General features: G+C 27.1%; 4 protein-coding genes across 6 annotated transcripts; 1 reads left to right on the top strand and 3 right to left on the bottom strand.

Annotated features, from left to right (window-relative positions):
* The first annotated feature begins 673 nt into the window (after nucleotides 1-673).
* Nucleotides 674-2,349, top strand: LOC128961971 (pyruvate dehydrogenase E1 component subunit beta, mitochondrial-like). The gene is made up of 5 exons (XM_054308315.1): nucleotides 674-1,022; nucleotides 1,085-1,291; nucleotides 1,357-1,464; nucleotides 1,542-2,064; nucleotides 2,133-2,349. Exons 1-5 carry the CDS (start codon nucleotides 927-929, stop codon nucleotides 2,276-2,278), a joined length of 1,080 nt encoding a protein of 359 aa, XP_054164290.1. The 5' UTR covers nucleotides 674-926; the 3' UTR covers nucleotides 2,279-2,349.
* Nucleotides 2,350-5,934: 3,585 nt separating this feature from the next.
* On the bottom strand, nucleotides 5,935-7,652 carry LOC128960938 ((Lyso)-N-acylphosphatidylethanolamine lipase-like). Of its 2 annotated transcripts, none has more exons than XM_054307108.1 (3): nucleotides 7,509-7,652; nucleotides 7,068-7,144; nucleotides 5,935-7,008 (listed from the first exon to the last, which is right to left on the bottom strand). In XM_054307108.1, the coding sequence occupies exons 1-3, from the start codon at nucleotides 7,601-7,603 to the stop codon at nucleotides 5,975-5,977; spliced, it is 1,206 nt and encodes a 401-aa protein (XP_054163083.1). In that variant the 5' UTR covers nucleotides 7,604-7,652; the 3' UTR covers nucleotides 5,935-5,974. The 2 variants fall into 2 exon arrangements, with proteins under 2 accessions (XP_054163083.1, XP_054163084.1); XM_054307109.1 differs by having other exon boundaries at nucleotides 7,068-7,297; nucleotides 7,509-7,562.
* A 6,392-nt stretch (nucleotides 7,653-14,044) lies between these two features.
* Nucleotides 14,045-15,460, bottom strand: LOC128961048 (store-operated calcium entry regulator STIMATE-like). Of its 2 annotated transcripts, XM_054307256.1 has the most exons (4): nucleotides 15,027-15,460; nucleotides 14,822-14,969; nucleotides 14,604-14,747; nucleotides 14,397-14,508 (listed from the first exon to the last, which is right to left on the bottom strand). In XM_054307256.1, the coding sequence occupies exons 1-4, from the start codon at nucleotides 15,145-15,147 to the stop codon at nucleotides 14,469-14,471; spliced, it is 453 nt and encodes a 150-aa protein (XP_054163231.1). In that variant the 5' UTR covers nucleotides 15,148-15,460; the 3' UTR covers nucleotides 14,397-14,468. The 2 variants fall into 2 exon arrangements, with proteins under 2 accessions (XP_054163230.1, XP_054163231.1); XM_054307255.1 differs by having other exon boundaries at nucleotides 14,045-14,747.
* Nucleotides 15,461-16,440: 980 nt separating this feature from the next.
* On the bottom strand, nucleotides 16,441-18,652 carry LOC128960860 (signal recognition particle receptor subunit alpha homolog). Its single transcript, XM_054307007.1, has 2 exons — nucleotides 18,504-18,652; nucleotides 16,441-18,439 (listed from the first exon to the last, which is right to left on the bottom strand). Exon 2 carries the CDS (start codon nucleotides 18,424-18,426, stop codon nucleotides 16,504-16,506), a length of 1,923 nt encoding a protein of 640 aa, XP_054162982.1. The 5' UTR covers nucleotides 18,427-18,439; nucleotides 18,504-18,652; the 3' UTR covers nucleotides 16,441-16,503.
* Nucleotides 18,653-20,205: the final 1,553 nt, after the last annotated feature.

Below are 20,205 nucleotides of genomic sequence, written 5' to 3'. Positions count from 1 at the left end.
GTACAGTTTGTAGAGTTTATACTTTATTATAGACAATAAAATATTTATCTTAAAACAATAGTTTTAAATTTTAATTAAAAATAGTATTTTATATTTATGATTAATTATAATTATAATAATAAACAAAAAAACATTATATATTATTGTCAATAATTTATTTATTTAATTTCAATTTATTTGTTATAATTTTGACAAAATTATAAAATAAAATATTTTTATTGACTTAAGTCATGACATCTATGTTTCATTGATTGTCTCAAACGTTGCTCTAAAGTATGGTTGACAACTCAAACATACAAATTAAGTATTTTTTATATAAAAATGTCAAAAATCAAAGAATTAAATTAAATTAATATTTATGTATTAATTTGAGAACTCTTGTGATGCAATAAATTAAAAATATGACAATATTTATACATTTATCAGAATAATTATAATTATTTTCTAATACAACTTTTTACTTTAACACTATAAAGATATTAATATAATATTATAACTAAATATTTAGCTATACATGACATGACATTATATATAAATAAGATAATCTTATTAATTAAATACTATAATATTATATATAGTCATATCATTTATTATTTTTAAAAAATATGAGATATTAAAAGCAAATTAACAAAAATGTATATAAATGTGTGTATAGTTGTCAACCCTATTCTAAAATATGTTTCATTGAAACTCATATCGAAAGTCAAGAATTAGTGATTGAATGACAAAATTGAATCAAAACTAGASTTGAGTTGAGATCTGAGTGTCGACTCATTTATCAATCATTTGAATTACACTTTGATTTTAAGTGTAATTTAATTATCGACTAATTGTTTGTCGACTCAATTGTGGCGCAAATTGCGACCAAAAAACGCGTGTTTTCTAAACAAACGTGCGATCCGTTGATTAGTTTGTTGTCACCAAAGATGTTGTGCAGAAAATTGGTTTCAATTTCTTTGATTAATAAATTAATACATAAAAATCAAAGACATTTTACAACGAGTAGTGCTTTGAAAGCACAGGTATGTGATTAAGATCTAACACGCGATTGACGTGTGGTTAACATTTGATGGTATCTATACAGCTAACAGTGAGGGATGCGCTTAACTCAGCCATGGATGACGAGATGGAAAGGGATGACACAGTGTTTCTGTTGGGCGAAGAAGTGGCTCAATATGACGGCGCATATAAAGTGAGTCGTGGATTGTGGAAGAAGTACGGAGACAAACGTGTGGTCGACACTCCCATCACTGAAATGGGTTTCGCCGGCATTGCTGTCGGAGCTGCTATGGTAGACATTATAGAGATATTGTTATAATTGATTGATATATAGTATATTTGATTTACCAAAATAAGGCCGGTTTGCGACCGATCTGTGAATTTATGACATTTAACTTTGCGATGCAAGCCATCGACCAAATCATCAATTCTGCGGGAAAAACATTTTATATGTCGGCCGGAACGGTATATTTACAGTATATATGATATTTGATTACAAATAAAATGATGAAATATTAAAAGTGATTTGATTTACTAAAAAGGTTGCCATTCCTATTGTATTTCGTGGTCCTAACGGTGCTGCATCAGGTGTGGGCGCTCAGCACTCTCAATGTTATGGCGCGTGGTATAGTCACTGTCCCGGATTAAAGGTAATCTCTCCATATTCAGCTGAAGATTGTAGAGGACTGTTAAAGAGTGCCATTAGAGATCCCGATCCCGTTGTGTTTCTTGAAAATGAGTTACTCTATGGACAACCATTTGAAGTCTCGGATGAAGTGAAATCTAAAGATTTTCTTATTCCTATTGGAAAAGCAAAGATTGAAAGATCTGGAGATAGGATTACATTAGTTTCCCATTCAAAAGGTGTGGGCATATGTCTCGAAGCGGCTCAAGAGTTGGCCGCAATTGGTGTTGAGGCCGAAGTTATTAATTTACGAACATTAAGACCATTAGACGAAGAGACTATTATCAATTCTATTGTAAAAACAAATCATTTAGTGACTGTTGAGGGCGGTTGGCCTCAATGTGGTATCGGAGCTGAGATCTGTGCACGAATTATTGAAAGTATGATTCAAATGTGTTTTAAATAATAGTAAATTAAATTTTTAATTGTTTAATATTATTACCGATAGGTCCAGCCTTTGATTATTTAGATGCTCCAGTAGTTCGTGTAACCGGTGCTGATGTTCCCATGCCATACACTAAATCATTGGAACAGTTGGCTCTTCCACAGAGTCATGATATAGTTTTAGCCGTTAAAAAAGTTTTGAATATTTAATATAATGATATCACTAGTCATTTTAATAATTATAGGTCATAATTAAATTAATTGATTAAAATATTAATTACCGGTAATGAGTTTTTCTGTTATTAAAGTTATTTACAATTTTTATTTAAATTCTATGCATATTATTATTTAAGACATAAAATAACTAAAAATGTTTTATTTCTCATTTATTATTTGTTATTAAGTTACCAATAATTGTATATTTTTAGTTTTATTTATTTTTTATCATTTTTGGGAAAACGATTTATCAAATTATTGTTTGAATTTATTTTGATAGTTATATTTTAAAATATACAATACTTTGTAGTTATAATTATTGTAGAAATAAATTTTTAAATATTTCACTGTATTATGAAAATGATTGTAAAATAATGGTTGTGAATCACAACTTGTGATTTATTACCGGTAATTATAATTAAATTTTATCTTTTGTCACAATTTAGTACTAATTCAATATTTCATGAAATGACATTATTTTGCATTTATATTATTTTTTAAATTGTTTTTTAATTAGCTTTTACGACAGTAGTTTGATATAAATAGTAAATTACGGTAATAATGGATAATATAAATGTTGTTATTGTAATTAATATATTAGATATCATTTTGTAAATTAGACAAAAATGTTAATATAATTGATATTAAATATATAAAAAATTATTTATATAAATTAGATCTTAATTGTGTAATTGTTTTAACAGTTACCGTAAAATCGTGGTTTATTTCCCATATGGAATTTTAAAAAATGAAAAATAACATTTTCATACGGTAAAAACTTCCATTTTTTACCACCCCTGCTAAATTAAACGAGTTAGTGGGGAAAAGCAAAATTGGGGGAATATGGAACTGTAATGGCCAATAATTAACAGTAAACTATTAAAACCAGTATATTTAGATATTACCGGTAATTAATTAATAGTTATAACAGTGTTTAACAATAAATGACATTTGTGTACATTTACAGTATTTTTATATATTATAAATCGGTAAATAGATAACATATTCAAAGGGTTTGAATAATTAGAGACAAGGGGTCCAAATAAAAGGGGTGGCAAATCTTGAAAATATATAAAAACAGACAAATTATTATTCAAAGTAAAAAACTATTTTTCATATTATGGTACAAAACTCGCATTATTCCCCACGACTTTGACATTTCCATATGGGAGAGAAAACACAATTTAACGGTAACCATAAAAACAGAAAGTGACATACATTTTGTTTACAGATTTTTGGTTATGTTTTTAAGTTTCGGTTTTGATTTTAAAATATAATTTCTTGTTATTCATGTGATAATCCAATAATATATCAGTAAATTTACTTTAATTTTTTATAAGAAATATGTAAAATGTTGGTAATGGTACTACATTTTTATATATAAATTACAAAAAGTATAGTTTAAATAATTCATTAATAAATTTATAATTAGTTGAAAATAATACAATATTATAATAATTATTATGAAAATGTTTAAAATATTTATTTAAAAATTGATTATTATATAGACTTCTCAGGAACTGGAATTGATATCCAGAGATCTTAATCAAAATTTCACATAAAAATATAGTAAATAAATAATAAATTTTAATACAAAAATCCTAATTATATGATAACAAGAAAGAAAGTTTTTAAATAAAAATTTAGCTCATAATTTAAAAATTACAAAAAATATTTTAAGTTTTTTCGTTATACTAATAAAAAATAACACTATATTAAACATATATGAAAATTAAGTTTAACTAAATTGAAATATAAAAATATATTGTAATTTTTCACTATAACCACTAATAATTTTAATGAAATAGTAAACTAAAAATATATAAAATTAAAATATTAAAAGAAACTAGTTTGTCCCGAGCAACATGTATAGCCGTGCAATTCTTTTACTAATTTAAAAATATTTACTATAAGTAATTTGAATGAGACTTAATTTGTTTATACAACTACTACATAACCTAATGTAACAAAACTACTGAACCAATACACATTAATTCGACTAAACTTTTGAGAAATTTTAGTTTTTATATATATTTAATAATTTTAATAAAAATTGAAAATTTAATTTTTGCGAAAAAAAATTTGCATTTGAAAAAAAATTACTGAAATTTAACACATGTAGCTAACATGTGCCATAAACTCACACAATATAGCAAAGTGTAATTACACGACACACCAGCCTACCTGTCCCTAAAACCTACCTGAGCTCAACAAAAATTTAAAATTTCCCATAGAAATAACATTGCTTTAAATTAAAATTGAAAATTTTAACACAAATTGAAAATTTTTGCATTTGAGAAAATTTTGCAAAAATTTAGCACAGGTAGCTTACCTCCCGGTGCCCTGTAACTCATATAATATAGCAAAGTGTAATTAGACGACACCAGCCTACCTGTCCCTAAAACCTACATGAGCTCAATAATCATTTAAAATTTCCCATAGAAATAACATTGCTTTAAATTAAAATTGAAAATTTTAACACAAATTGAAAATTTTTGCATTTGAGAAAATTTTGCAAAAATTTAGCACAGGTAGCTTACCTCCTGGTGCCCTGTAACTCATATAATATAGCAAAGTGTAATTACACGACACCAGCCTACCTGTCCCTAAAACCTACCTGAGCTCAATAATCATTTAAAATTTCCCATAGAAATAATATTGCTTTAAATTAAAATTGAAAATATAACAATATATTTTTAGCTTTGAATTAAAAAATGGTTGTTGAGGAAGTGTGCACACATACAAACAAACAAACAAACAAACAAACAAACAAACAAACAAACAAACAAACAAACAAACAAACAAACAAACAAACAAACAAACAAACAAACAAACAAACAAACAAACAAACAGACAAAACAAATGTCTTAAAGTTATTAGGATTAGTGGTTACCCGTTGGCAAAATGGGTAAAATTTAACAAAATGTAAAAAATCAATATTTTAATATTATCTATAATTTTGCAAATACATTCATTTACCGGTAATTATTAAATATTATAAAACTTGTTATGGTTTTACTGAATTATATTATGATAATGACTATATCATAGTTATAAATATATTTTGATACTTTAATCGACTTTAATATTATTGCAATAATTATCATTTACTATAGATTCTATAGTATAGAACATATAATTTAGTTAGTTTTGAATAAAACTATTTTAATTATTTTATAAAATAATAATAATTTATATGAATATATATAACATTAAGGTAAACACCATTTTTTCCACATATTTTTGATAATATTTCTGCATTTATAGTCAATTATTTAAAAAAAAGTATGTACTTAAAAATCACTTGAATGAAGTTGAATTGATTTTTGTAAAAAATAGTACCCAGGTAATTAATATTATTAAGTTAATAATATTAACTAAGAATTAGGGTTAGTATCGTTAGGATTAATAAAATCGGACATAATTTCGAAACGGATTCACATTATCGTTAAAAAATAAATTCGCAAAAATGTATTCATAAAAATAATTAAAATGTAATAAAAAGTATACTAAACAAATGTAAATATTAAAATATTATTTACAATAACTAAATAATGATAACAATTTTAATATTAAATATAACAATAGTACAGTATATTTAAGTCTCACTAAATTTTTATAATGATTTTTAAAATATATACAGTATATATATATAGTATAAGTATATATTTATATAAATTATGTTTAGCATCAGTCAAACAATGCCTGTCCCATATCTTCATCATCGCTATCGTTGATATCAATGTCGTTTACTCGTGAGTCTACAGTGTGACACACTTTAGCTACTAATTCATTGAACTCTTCCGACTTATCGGCGTAGACGTGATGTCCCGATCCCTGAATGATCTCAACATTGACTCTATCGCCCAACAAATACTTGGTTTGAAAGCCGGGTTGTCTATCAATCCAAGAACGGGAACCATAAATAAAAGTCATATTAATTTCCGGGTGTAACTCCGTTATCCTATCGATCATAGGATTGCGAGCCCATCCGAGACTAGTGGACAATGATTTAAAAGCCATTTCTCCACTCGGCATGTGATTTGCGTTACAATGATATATATATTCAAGAAAACAGTCGGCATTTCCCTCTCCTGCCATTTGTTCAAATTTTTTCTTTATATCGGGCCGTAACTTATGAATCAATTGCGGACCCCACGGGCCGGCAGCTCTAAGTCCAGCTAATGGTGTAAACATTGTAACAACTTTAGCCACCATTTTAACCCAAAGCGGTCGCGGGATTTGACGTTGAGTTAGTTGTTGATTCATTTGCAGCGAAGGCATACCCCATGGATCAGCTAATATTAAATGAGATACTCTTTCTGGATATTGAAGAGTATAAGAAGCGGCTAAATAAGCACCAAATGAATGACCTAATAGTATAAATTTGCGGTCGAGGCCAACATGTTTGCGCCACCTTTCGATACTATCGATCATTTGTACTTCGGCTGTCTCTCCCGAATCAAATGTTGGTCGCGAGCTTTTACCAAAACCCAACAAATCAAATGCGTAGAGTTTGCGTCCCGTTTGCAGAAGTGAATCCAAATTCAAAGCCCAAAGACCAATGGCTGACGCAAAGCCATGTATTAGCACTAAAGGTGTGGCCGACGACTCGTTATCATTATGGGCTTCGGGTGTCATCTCTAATGTCCATATTTTGCTATTATCAACACCTAAGCCCTGACCGATGTCTACATAATAGGTTCGGAAGGGATTCTTCAGGACTATTGAATACATAAACAATTGTTAATAAATAATAAATAAATAGTTAATCGTGTCTTACATGATAGCACTTTACTCTCGGCTCTGTCCAACTCATGAGGACTGGTTGGTCGCCATCGGAACCAATTAGACACTCGACTTGAAATGAGATAATAATAAGTTGTTATTTGAGACATCAAACTGAGGAGCGATACGCTCCGGTAGATCAATATATTTAACATTTGACTAAACATTATTAACAATCATTTGTCACTTTCATCACATTTGATCCACAGATGACACACAAAATAACTTCAATTCATTAAAAAAAAAATTCAATTTATTTTTAGCACATTTTATATTTAGTTTTAAATCAAAATATCATTCATTAAAACATTCACTCATTAGTTAAATTGAGTTAAGTCTATAAAATTGCATTCATTTAACTGTAAAATTAGATTTAATTTTTATAAATAAATCAAATGTTAAATAAAGTCAAAAATGACTTCAAATGTAAGCAAACCTTGAATTTGTGATAACATTATAACCAATGTTTGGGTCATTACTTGAAGTGTTAAGATTATTGTCGCATAAATTGGTCTCAAATGTAGTCATCATATATGGTTCACATGAAATAAATCGTGTAATTTGTAATAATTTTTTGCATTTATTTGAATTATATAATAAATTAATTTTCATAAGTTTTCAATGCAAATATTTAAATCAATATTATAGTTGAATTCAATTTTATTATACAATTTATATGATATAAATTATAAAATATTAACTAAAGATAAAAGATTTAAAATATTAAGTCAATGTATAAGCAAACAACTTATGATAAATTTTAGACATTTAATTAACAATCAGTCATATGATAATAAATACACTATTATTATGATTGCAAAACATTTAATGTCCAATCAATTGCCAAAACATGACTTTATATATTAAAATAAATGTACTGTACTTTACTTTACTGTATAAATGTATTGCAAATTTCTAATGTTATTAATGTACACAACTTGTGTACTAAGTTTTAGTACAATTCAGTTAAACATATAGGTTGTACTCATTATATGTTACTTAAGTTATTATTTTGTATATTTAATTAAATTCTTTAATTATAATTTATAGTATATTTCATATTTATATAAAATAGATTATTTTTAAATTTTTATCATTTTATAAAATAGCAATTAGTTTAATATAAATATATTTAAATTCTTACACTATTCTTGTATTTATATGACGTTTTATAGCAATGATGTGCACTTAAACTGCACTAAAATTAAAACTTAATAATATACTAATTATTGAATATTTTATATGTATTTTTTGCAATATATGTACAATACTTTGTATTACAGTGATTGTCCAATTTGTACTGTACAGGTATTATATTAATAATGTAAAATATTATTAGTTTTGCAGTATAATTATCTTTATAATTATTTAAAATATATATAATAAATAATATTCAATTGAATTATATCATAATATGCAATATTATAAATACAGTACATTACTAAATGGTTACATAAATCAATTATTAATATACAAAATTCATTTATATATACTGTAATACATATTTTAAATTTAAAGTTTAAATTTTGATATTTATATTTAATATATAAATATATAGAATTAAGATATTTTAAAAATATATATTCAATGACTACTGATGTTATCCAAACTATATGACTGTTAATATAGTAATTGAGTTAATGGGTTACCAGACCTTCAACAATGTCCTCAAAATTTCAATTCAAGTGTCAAAACTCATAAAATTCTTTCATTTGTTTATTTAATCTAAATTTTTTCGTTATTTATAGAAATAGTGTTTCAAAAATGAAAGTATTGTTTATATTAACACCTATAGGATGTCTTCAATTTGCTTTATATTTAGACTTATATTTAAGTAATTTATTATAAATTATTAGAGAGAGAGAGAGAGAGAGAGAGAGAGAGAGAGAGAGAGAGATTTATATTTACGTAATTATATATGCATTACGTCATTATATTAATAATATAAACATATTATCTAACAAAATAAATGATATTTATTTATAATAAACATTGTAATCAATACATATTAGACAATATATGCATATTTTTAATTTAAAATCATTGAAATTAATTGAAATTAGTTAATCAATGAATTAGTGGGCGATTGTATTAAATGCAATGTAGTTGTGTTGAGATATGCCGTAAGTTTGAGTGATTAACATCACTGCATCACTACATCACTATTCATCCATATTATYAAAGTTTTCATTTCAAAGAGACTTTTTATAAACAGACATTGAAACTGTGGTAAATAAATTCATAAAAATTATTACTATTAAGTTTTAAAACATTTTCAAATTGTTTGGCATATATACAAAAAAAATAATTATTACTTAAAAAGCGTTTCAATTTTTATTTTATTATTCAAAAGAAAACTAAATTGAAAATCATTGTCAATAAAATAGATATTTTAGAAATTTTTAAATATATGTTATAAATATACTATATATAATTGTAAACATATTTAACATAAATTTTATAACATACATATACAGTGAATACTACTGAATATACTGAATAATATTTCACTTTTAAAATATAACATATACTGTACTATAGTCTATAGATATCTATTTTAATGATTCTGCAAATTATATCCAAGTTATGATATAATAGATTTTATAATACTTTATATTAATTTATTATTACTTATAATATACTAAATAAATTGTAGTATAAATGTGTGAAAATTTTATTAATAAGTATAATTTTTATTGTAATAAATGGTGTAAAATTGTAAATGTTTACCAAAAAATACAAGTTTTATGGATTTGTTTGAAATAAATTGTATACAAAAATAGTTTGATATTTTGAGCTGAGTTTAGTGTCAAATGTATTGGCAATAGTACTCTACTATTAGATAGTATAGCACTGTATGTATGTCTATGAGTGGCAGTAAAGCATTCATACATTGAATGGAGTACTCAATGATTACAACACTTTTGATGAAATAGTGAACACAAACACAATGTCTTGTATTGACTTATATTGAGTTCAATGCAAATACTTTTGTTGACAACAATTGTCTTATATTTTGTGTGATTAATGTCTTTGACATCACATTTGTGAACCAATTAAGGGTCTCACTTATGGTTTGTCCACATAATCGCTGATTCAAATGAATTACAAGAGATCGCATGATGGCTCAGACACGGAGCCAACGGTTCCCAAAAGGAAATTGGATGAAATTCATGTCAAGTCACAAACTGAGTCACAACCATCACATGATAATAGATTACCACCGATGCCATCGATGCCCTCATCATCATCAGCAACGATGACGACATCACATTCATTAACTATAGATCACAAACATGTTGTCCACAACCGAATGGCAGCTCAAGTGGACGCCGAGTGTTTGATGGACTGCTGTGAAGCTTACAAAGTATCGGATGTTACCAATGATAACAATTCTGGTGTCAAACATGTTGTCGAATCAATGGCCACAACAAGCAGTGAACCAGAAGATGATGACGACTGCGACACCGATCCCGACATAATTATACCTTATTTGAAGCGCTTTCAGGATTCATATCAGTCTTCATTGAATATATATTCTTCACGTTTGGAGAAACTAGAGTTAAGCGATGCTCTCAAATGTACTAATGATTTGTTTGCCGTCGCCATTGATAACTATCAGAAGGAACACAACGGGTTCACACACAAGACATCTATGGATATGTCTGGCATTCTTAACATTCGCCGAGAGTTTGACACACTTCTGGCCGGTGGCGGCGGACTTATTGATGAACAACACAATACCACTACTGTTAATAACGGTTCAAATTCAATGACAAATATTACAGTGAATATGAACTCTATGAATGACACTTCAATTAAGATCACAATTAGCGATAATAATGGTTCAAATGCTTTGAGTGATTGCACTAATTATTATTTTAATCGATTATCAAATAAGTATTTCTTTAATAATTTTATGTTTGACGAAAAGTTAGCAAAAGTTATATCATTTATGTGTCAAATTGAGGCCAAAATTTGTTGCGATATGAAACAGATATACTGTTCCTATGAACGACTCCTGGAAGCGCTTGTGATGATAGAGTACAGACTGGCTATCATTATTGAGATGTTTCATCACATGACAGATGTCGAGCCACAAAAGTTCCTGCCGTGCCTTCCATTCATTCAGAACGTACCGGATCTGATCGGTTACATCAACAGTCTATATGACGCCGAAAATGAACTACAAATGAGAGATGAGACGTGCAATGAGCGGATGCAGGCCATCGTTGACCAGTTCCGAGCAATGCATAAACGTATTCGCGATGCTATGGATGGTCTGCACGCACTGTCTTGTATTATAATGGAGAAGAAGACCGAAGTTATCGATAGAGTGCACACCTTTTACAAGAAAGCCGAACAGATTTTCTTCTCTCAGCCGCCGTTCGTGTTTCAGACCAAAAATAATAATACAAATCGTTGTCTGTAATCACTATTAAATAAAATATTTTCTATTTAATTGACGGCAAATGTTTGAATGGATAGCATTAAATGTCCATAAATTGCTGATAATCATTGCCATACAAAGTCACGCAACAAATCGAGTCAACCAAGAGATCTAATCCTATTTTAATCACACATTCTTTCTAATCATTAATAAATTGTTTGAGTCATGAAAACAGTTTCAAAAGACTACAAATAAATCAATCTTTGCTATAAATATATTAATTTAGACGAAAATATTAATAATCAATTATTATATAATTTCTATGTTTACATTTCATTTGGTCCAATATATCCGAATTTATTATCCAATTTTAATCATAACGATAATTACAATACGAACATATTGTACGATATTTTAATCGCTATTTGTTTTAAATCAAAAGACTTAATTTTGACTCAAAAGAGCCACAATTTTACTGTATATAGCAATTTAATATCATTGTGTTGTTTGAGGCTATTGTGTACTTATATTGTAATTGATTTCGATATATATTTTATTATTTTATCAAAATTGATGCAATTTTTAATCGCTTCAAATGTTTTGTTCCGAGTATTTTATTTATAAAATAATTTTGGTTATTGTAATTAATATTTATTATGGATTTTTTTAGGCAATAACTCATGATTCCTAAAAAAATGATAAATAGTTATTAGTTAATGAAATTAATTGATAAATAAAATTAAATTGTATTAAAAAAAGTGACATGTGCCAACATTATTTAAATATCATTTTGAGCTTTTTTCAGCTCAATGTTAGTATCAAATGTGTTAATTGATCTGATATGACATGAATGTCAGCCCATATTTCCATTATAAGACAGTTTTACAACAATTAACTTATATTTTTCTATTCAAAATATAAATTCATAATGTTATTCATACGGTAAGAATATATAATGTAAAATCAAATCAAATAATTTTATGATAATTAACATTACTTAAATATAAGCTACAAAACTAAAAATGATTTATTTTACACAATCAAATGATAAAAATAAAAGTTTAGTTACATTTTGTTAATTTTTTTAACATTTAAATTATATTAAACAAAACAATCAATAATATAATATGTTATATAAAAAATATATTGAATTCTTTAAACATTTTGTCTGATTATTACATTTGCAAAGATTAATGTATTTAATTTCCTATATTTTATATTTATAAAAACAATTTATAAATTAAGTATAAATGCATTTTCAGGGGATACAAATTATTTGAAAATATTTTATTAATTGAAATATTGGTAACTTTAACACAACGATAAAAAAAATCAATGTAAACTTCGTTTCATAATTATTGACACTAATTTAAATTGAATTAAATTACGTTATAATTAAATTTATCAAAAAATAATTATTATTAAATTAAAATATTAAGTATAAAGATTAAACTAATTTGTTTTTTAATATTAAATTAGTCCGTTTTAGTCTCTCTAATTCACTATTATAATCGAAATTTCGGTAACATAATTTATGACTCCAGAAGTTTGTACCGAAATTATCTTAAATATCATTGATATTGACCATCCAGGTCTTTGTGGTGCATCCAAGATGTTTGTCTAACCTTTATCTTTCGTTAGAAAGCAGCAGAATCATAAAAAAAATCACCACGGTCAATAATCAAGACATTTAAGATAATTTGGTCCATAATTTTAAAAAATTTACTATCGGGTAACTAAATCCCGATTAAAAGTGGTAATCATAGAGATAATTTAAAGGGAAAAACGGGAACAGATTCTTACATAATATACTATTTGAATGTATTATTAAAAATCTATTATAATAATTTATTTTGCTATTAAATTGTAGTTTATTTTAGTTAAGTAAATTTAGTGTCAATAATTATGAAACAAGGTTTATATGTATAATAAAATCTATAAACTTTGATGAATTGATTCAAAAATATAGATAACTTTACAAATATTACTTTAACATTGGAAAATAAACTAAAATAAATATATAAACTAATAAAATGTATGTTTACTTTATAAATACTATTGTAATGTTAAAGTATATTCGGAGATTTATCAAATTACCTATACTTTTGAATTAATTCAGATTAGATTTTATTATACATTTACATTGATTTTTATGGCTGTGAAAAATAAGTTTGTTAATTACTAAAATCGTAGGTCTTATAAAAAATATGTCTATTAAAATTGATTTAATTTTAATAATATATATTTATTATCATTAAAACTTTAAAAATTAACTATCCAAACAATGAAACGTCAATAAAAAAACAAATATATTTAAAAAATTATTTAAGAAAGTAACTTATAGTATAAAGAATTTTTTATGATTTACCCTACATATAGACTCTATATTATAGAGTATGATATAATTAAATTATTAGTTACGGTAATATAAGAAAATAATTGTCAATTTTATATAATGAAACAATATAAATAAATGCATTTTAACAAAAATTTGTAAAATTAGACAAAAGTATTTTTTTAAAAAAAACAATCGAGTATCAAATTATAATAATGTACAATTTTCATTAATATTTTTGGTAATAAATTACTTTAGACCACATAATCGGTAAAAAGAATTAAATATACAATAAATATAAATTTAATAATAAATTAAATATAAACTATCAATAATCAGAATTATAAAAATTAAAAAAAATGTCAAAAATAGGTCTTAAAGTGAAATGTAATAATATTTAAAGCATATTTCTGTGATGAGGAGAGTCGGGTTCAAAGCTTATGTCAATGAGTTCGGTGTCGTCATCGCTGTCGTGAATGTTATGACCGTTGATCACAACTTGAGATTCAATGGGTTGAGTAAATGCTAGTATTATATCACTTTGAGAGTTGGAATTGTATTTAATTTGTCGGATTCGGTGCATAATTAGGAAGTTGTCGGTCACCCAAAATATAAACACATTGACAAAGAATGGGATAACAAGTAATACCAAAATAATCTCAGTTTTGACATCAAGAAAATGCTTGATTGGCCACAATATCAATGACCGAACTGTTAACCAAAATTCAAATAAAAGTAAAAGTGTTATAATAAACTTGACGACCAATACTATTACAATATATGCCAAACACTGTATTATCCAATACCGGAGCAATGGCTCGGGTTTGCCGTATTCACCAAATATTAAATATGGATGACTATACTTAATGGCAATATATTCAGCAAGTCTTATAAAAAGCCATAATAATAGTAAACCAATGGATGAATCAATTAAAAAACTAATTACATATCTGTTAAGTAAAATTGTTGACAATTAGGATATATTAAAATTTCAATTACAGGTAGTATTATTACTATTGCTTACAAAGTGCACGGGTCGCGACCCGAATTTATTTCGGCCAATAATATGTTAAGAAAATGGACGACAAAAGCACCGAAAGCCTGTTTGGAAGTGTCGAAGAACCAGATAAGCCACGGACGACGGTAGCGGTGAGGTTCACAAAACCGCTTCACTAAACAAAACAATTATATTTAAAACACATTTCATATATTTAGTGATTACTCTTTACCGATAAGACACGTGAAGGCAATGGTGGCCAACAGTAACTGTATGGTCCAACTGTATGACGATAACAGTGACCCGTGAGAGCAGTGACCTAATGTCATCATATTGTCCACATTGGATGACATTATAACTCAAGACTAGATTTGTTACCAATTATCACAAAACACTCTTTTCTGTCATTCATTTAGTCAAACCTTGTCTTCAACTTAAACAACACATGACTTTCATTAGTCGTCAACAGAAGATCTTCTGTGTATTGGACATCAAATTTGTATCAAATAATCATAACTAATGACTAAAACACACTTTATTTAGTCATTAATACAAATGATTTCAACAATTATGACAAATAAGTGATATTTTGTTTAAACAATTGAATAGCATTTCATTACATATGATGTTATGTTTCAATAGTAACGCAAACATTGAATATCTATTAAAAACAATTGATTTGTTACTTAAATTTAATTATTCAATAATACAAACAAATAGTCAATTACTTAATGTTTACATTTATTTATCTGTGTTTGCATTGCATTCACTCAAACAATATATTCAATACAATTTTAATTTACATGCATTTAGTGTAAACATTTGCATTCAATGCATTCACTTATCAATCATACGCATGGCTTATGTTTTGACTGCATTGCATAAAAGTTACAAATATTTGCAAATATATGTACCGGTACTGTATTATATCATTTTAAAAACATTAGACATTAAATTATTTACAATATTTAAACTTACACTAAAACTTACCATAAATTTTATTTAAAATTTTTGAATTATAATACTGTATAATATTACCGTAATTACATTATTGAATAATCTATTTATTTTAACTTAAATAATCTTCGTTTTAGACAAATTTGATATAATTTCATCAAATAATTATCGATACATAATTTTGACCAAAACTGTATGCAAATTAACATAAATTGTAAGTTATATGTCGATAATGCTATTATTTCAATTAAAATATAAATTTTATATTTTGTTAATTCACAGCTTTTATATAATCAATTTCAATTAACATACAGTATATTATACTCTATAATAAATTGTTGTTTCATAGTTGTGTTTGAAACAAATTTATCAAAATTTCATTTGAGATCTTTAAATATAAATTAATCTTTTAATTTACGAAAAGCAATACCGTATTACTGTAGAGTTAAATAAAAATAATATCTGGAAAATATGACATTTATATTGATTAAATAGATAAATACAATACCAGTATTTGTTTAATTACCGCATTAATTAAATTTTATATTATTTCAGTTTTAAAAGAGTAATAAAATAATTCCTTTATTTATATTATCATAAATATCAGTTAGATTTTAAAATATCTGATATAATAATAATACATATTATTAATAATTATTAATAATAAAACTTAAATAAAATATATACCGTAACTGAAACAAAAACAAAATAAAAATTCATTTATTAAAACAATACATTTGTTGTACTTTTGATTACTTCATTAAAGCCTTAACAACTGCTTTAGCATTCAATTGCTTTAAATCACGATATGTCTGCCCAACGCCAACAAACACAATGGGCTGTCCTGTAATATAAGTCATCGATATAGCGGCGCCCACCTGATCATCAATTGTGTCAAATTTGGTTAAAACTATGCCATTAATAGCCGATGCGTTTGAAGTAACACCTTTGCAACCGTTATCTAACAAAGCGGTGTTAAATTTCATTAGTTGGTCGACAGCCTCATTGCCGACCAATGCTTCGCCGACAAACAATGTAAGATCCGGTTCATTAATCTTAATTAATTTTGCCAATTGCTTCATCAATGGCTCATTTCCTTGCATACGTCCCGCAGTATCAACCAAACAGCAACCATATCCACCACTTCGGGCATAATTGATACCTTCCATAGCAATGGCAGCACTGTCTTTGCCGTAACCCTTTTCAAACAAATCAACTTTAGATTTACCATCCTTTTCGTGAATATTCTTCAACGCTGTTATGTGTGTCCGTAACTGTTCAATAGCACCGGCTCTGAATGTGTCGCATGCAATAACAAGAACTCTTACATTATTAACGATAAGCCAATTAGCAATTTTGGCCAAATTGGTTGACTTCCCGACACCATTGACACCACAAAAGACAATAGTATAGGGAGACGACTTGGCTCTTATGTCTCGCAAAATATTTATATTCCGATTAGGACTTAATATACGCAAAATTGAATCTTCGAGAGCATTGCGAACAAAGCTCTTTAGTCCAGTCCATGTGTTAACGGTTTGTCCCTCAAGTTTTGTGGACACACTTTCGCATAGTTTAGTAGCTATTTCTGAGGCTACGTTCTTAGCAATTAAATGATCTCTAAGTTGATTCAAAATAGGCTCTAAATCTGCTTGAGTTAAGACTTTGTTATAATTAAAAGTTTTCAAAAACGATCCAAATATCGATTTCTTAGGTTTGGCTGATATAAATTCTTCTTCTTCTTCATCTTCTTCTTCTTCTTCAACCTCAAACTCGAGATCGGGCTGCATATCAATGCTGTTATAATTAGCAAAGTCTTCAGCGTTAGCCGTATTTTTGGCAATCGATGAACTGTTGACATCAAATTCGTCACCTTTTTTGCTAAAATCCAAATTCTGGGCGTTTTTTCCGCCCAAATCCCAGACCCGATTGCTTTTCTCTTTCTTTGTCGGTTCCTTTTTAGGCACTTTCTTAGCCTTGGGTGAGGTCGAACTCTTCATCATTTGCTGCAACTTCTTCTGTATATCCGTTTGATTGTTATTCTGTCCATTAGTGTTGTTGTTTGGTTTGTCACTCTTTTTGACGACTGATTCCTCTTTTGCCGATTCTTTGGCACTCTTAGTCTTGTTGTTATTGGTCTGAACTATCATTGAGGCCACAGTTTTCTTGGATTTGAAACTTTGTTCAAATGTTCTCATTTCATGTTGTATTGGATTACTTTGTATTTTATAACAAATACCGTAAACTTTTTTAAACTCCATATTGAAGTCAACGACATTAGTGGTTAACAAAGGTATCAAACTATTGGTAATGCCGTTCACCTGTTGGTCACCGTCGGTGACAGTCTTCCCGATGTTAGATGCCATTAACAGCGTCTTTCGAAGATCGTAATCTTGAAATTTATCTCTAAAGGCCAATTGGATCTGCTCTAAGAACTTATCTATATATGAAAGCGTTAACATCTTTTGATATCCGACCACAAAAACCAACTCAAATTCGTTGTCCAACCGATACTGGAGTGCCATTGAGTCGCTGTTCAATGTGTCCATACGGTCCTCGAGTATGACATTCTTAATGAGTTTATTGATATAACTATTCATACTATGGATTGTCTGGTTTACCGTTGCGAACAACACTATACCAGACTTACTAAATATCACAAAGAAGTCCAACATTTTTGTCAACAATCTGTGAAATATCACCACAAATGTCTTCAGTTAAACACCATTTAAATCAAACCACTAATACTTACTTATTTGTCACTCACTGTAATCACCGACAAACTAATCGATGATAATGTAAATGAAGTAATAAATCGATTGATTATATGTTTTAATAAAAAAATGTTTAAATAAATCAATAAATTATAACAAATGTAATGATGTGTTGTTGTGTTGTGTTGTGTTGTGTTGTGTTGTCTCTAAAATATAGTGTTTTAGTGTTTATAGTTTTAGTGTAATTAGGGTTAGATCAGATGCCATCCCTCGTCTTATTTTCCATAAGTTCCTTATATTCCCTGTTCCCTGGGAATTCCCTGGGAAGACATTTCCTTGTGGTACCACCTATCGTACCCTAACTCACTTTACATAATGTTTAATTAAAAACACGTTTGTATAGTAAATGTCTACAAAATGTATTTAATGTTTTTACTAAATATTTAATAATATTTGAATCATATTTTGATTGAGTTATTACTAACATACTGGTCCCAATTGAAGCACATAGTCATTGAGATTAGGTATTTTTTAATGCATGACAAATTATATATTCCCTTTCTAACGATCAAGGGAGGGAATATAATATATTTTCCATATTTTCCGGGAAAATTGGAGGTATTTTATTTGGGAACTTCCCTCCCTGGGAATCTCAATCTAACCCTAAGTGTAATAGTGTTTTACAATAAATGTTGTGTTGTTTACAGCAATGCATTGCATATTGTATTCAATAGTACTATATATTGAATGCAATGTTATTCAAGTCATACATATGAGTGGAACTCGTTTTTGGCACACATTTCCAACATTTAATTTAATACATATTTAATACACGTTTTGTACCTTTTTTTCCCAATACCTTAATATTGATAACAATTTGCCACATATACAGTAGTACTGTATATAAATAAATTAAGTTACAGTTTATATAAACTTAATAATCTTAATTAACTTTATATTGATTATACTGTACTATATATTAATGTATTGAAATTTGTCAAATACTAAAATCTTATAATAAGCTTAAAAGTAAAATTAAATTGATTATTAATTTAAACTTATCGATAAAAGCAAAATATACAGTATTTAGTCTATGATGTAATATGTATTAAATTATTATTTTTAATTATTATTATTACTTTAAAATCATACATAAAATATAAATAATTTTCTAAACAAATAATTTTTACAAAACGTAATGTTGGGAGAGAGTCTTAAACAGCGGCGGCGGCGATGCTATTAATTACAATTATCTGGTCAACAATAAATTTGATTAAAAAGTGACCAATGGCAATTTTGTAGATAATTTTAAACTAAATAAAATTGTAATTGGTCATTTTTTAATTAATTATATGATTGGCCAGATAATTGCAGTCGACTATCATTTATAAATTTTTTAAACAGTCATTAAACATAAATTATCTGGCCAATCATACAATTAATTTAAAAATGACCAGTTACAATTTTATTTAGTTTAAAATTATCTACAACATTGCCCTTGGTCACTTTTTAATCAAATTTATTGTTGACCCGATAATTGTAATTAATAGCATCGCCGCCGCCGCTGTTCTAGTCTGGGGTAAACTCTCCAAAATGTTGTATTCTGGGGGTAAGTCAGCCATACCTCCCAAATCGCAACCTTGATATTAATAAAGTATTTAAATTAATAAATGAAATATTTATTAAAATCCTTATAATTTTCACTGAATTGGATCAATTGGTTAGAATGGAAAATATATA

This window comes from Oppia nitens, unplaced genomic scaffold, assembly GCF_028296485.1.
Source record: "Oppia nitens isolate AA-2021 unplaced genomic scaffold, nextdenovo-longstitch-racon4-pilon3 scaffold5_pilon_pilon_pilon, whole genome shotgun sequence".
Lineage (NCBI taxonomy): Eukaryota > Metazoa > Arthropoda > Arachnida > Sarcoptiformes > Oppiidae > Oppia > Oppia nitens.
This window is presented reverse-complemented; position numbering and strand designations above follow the sequence as displayed.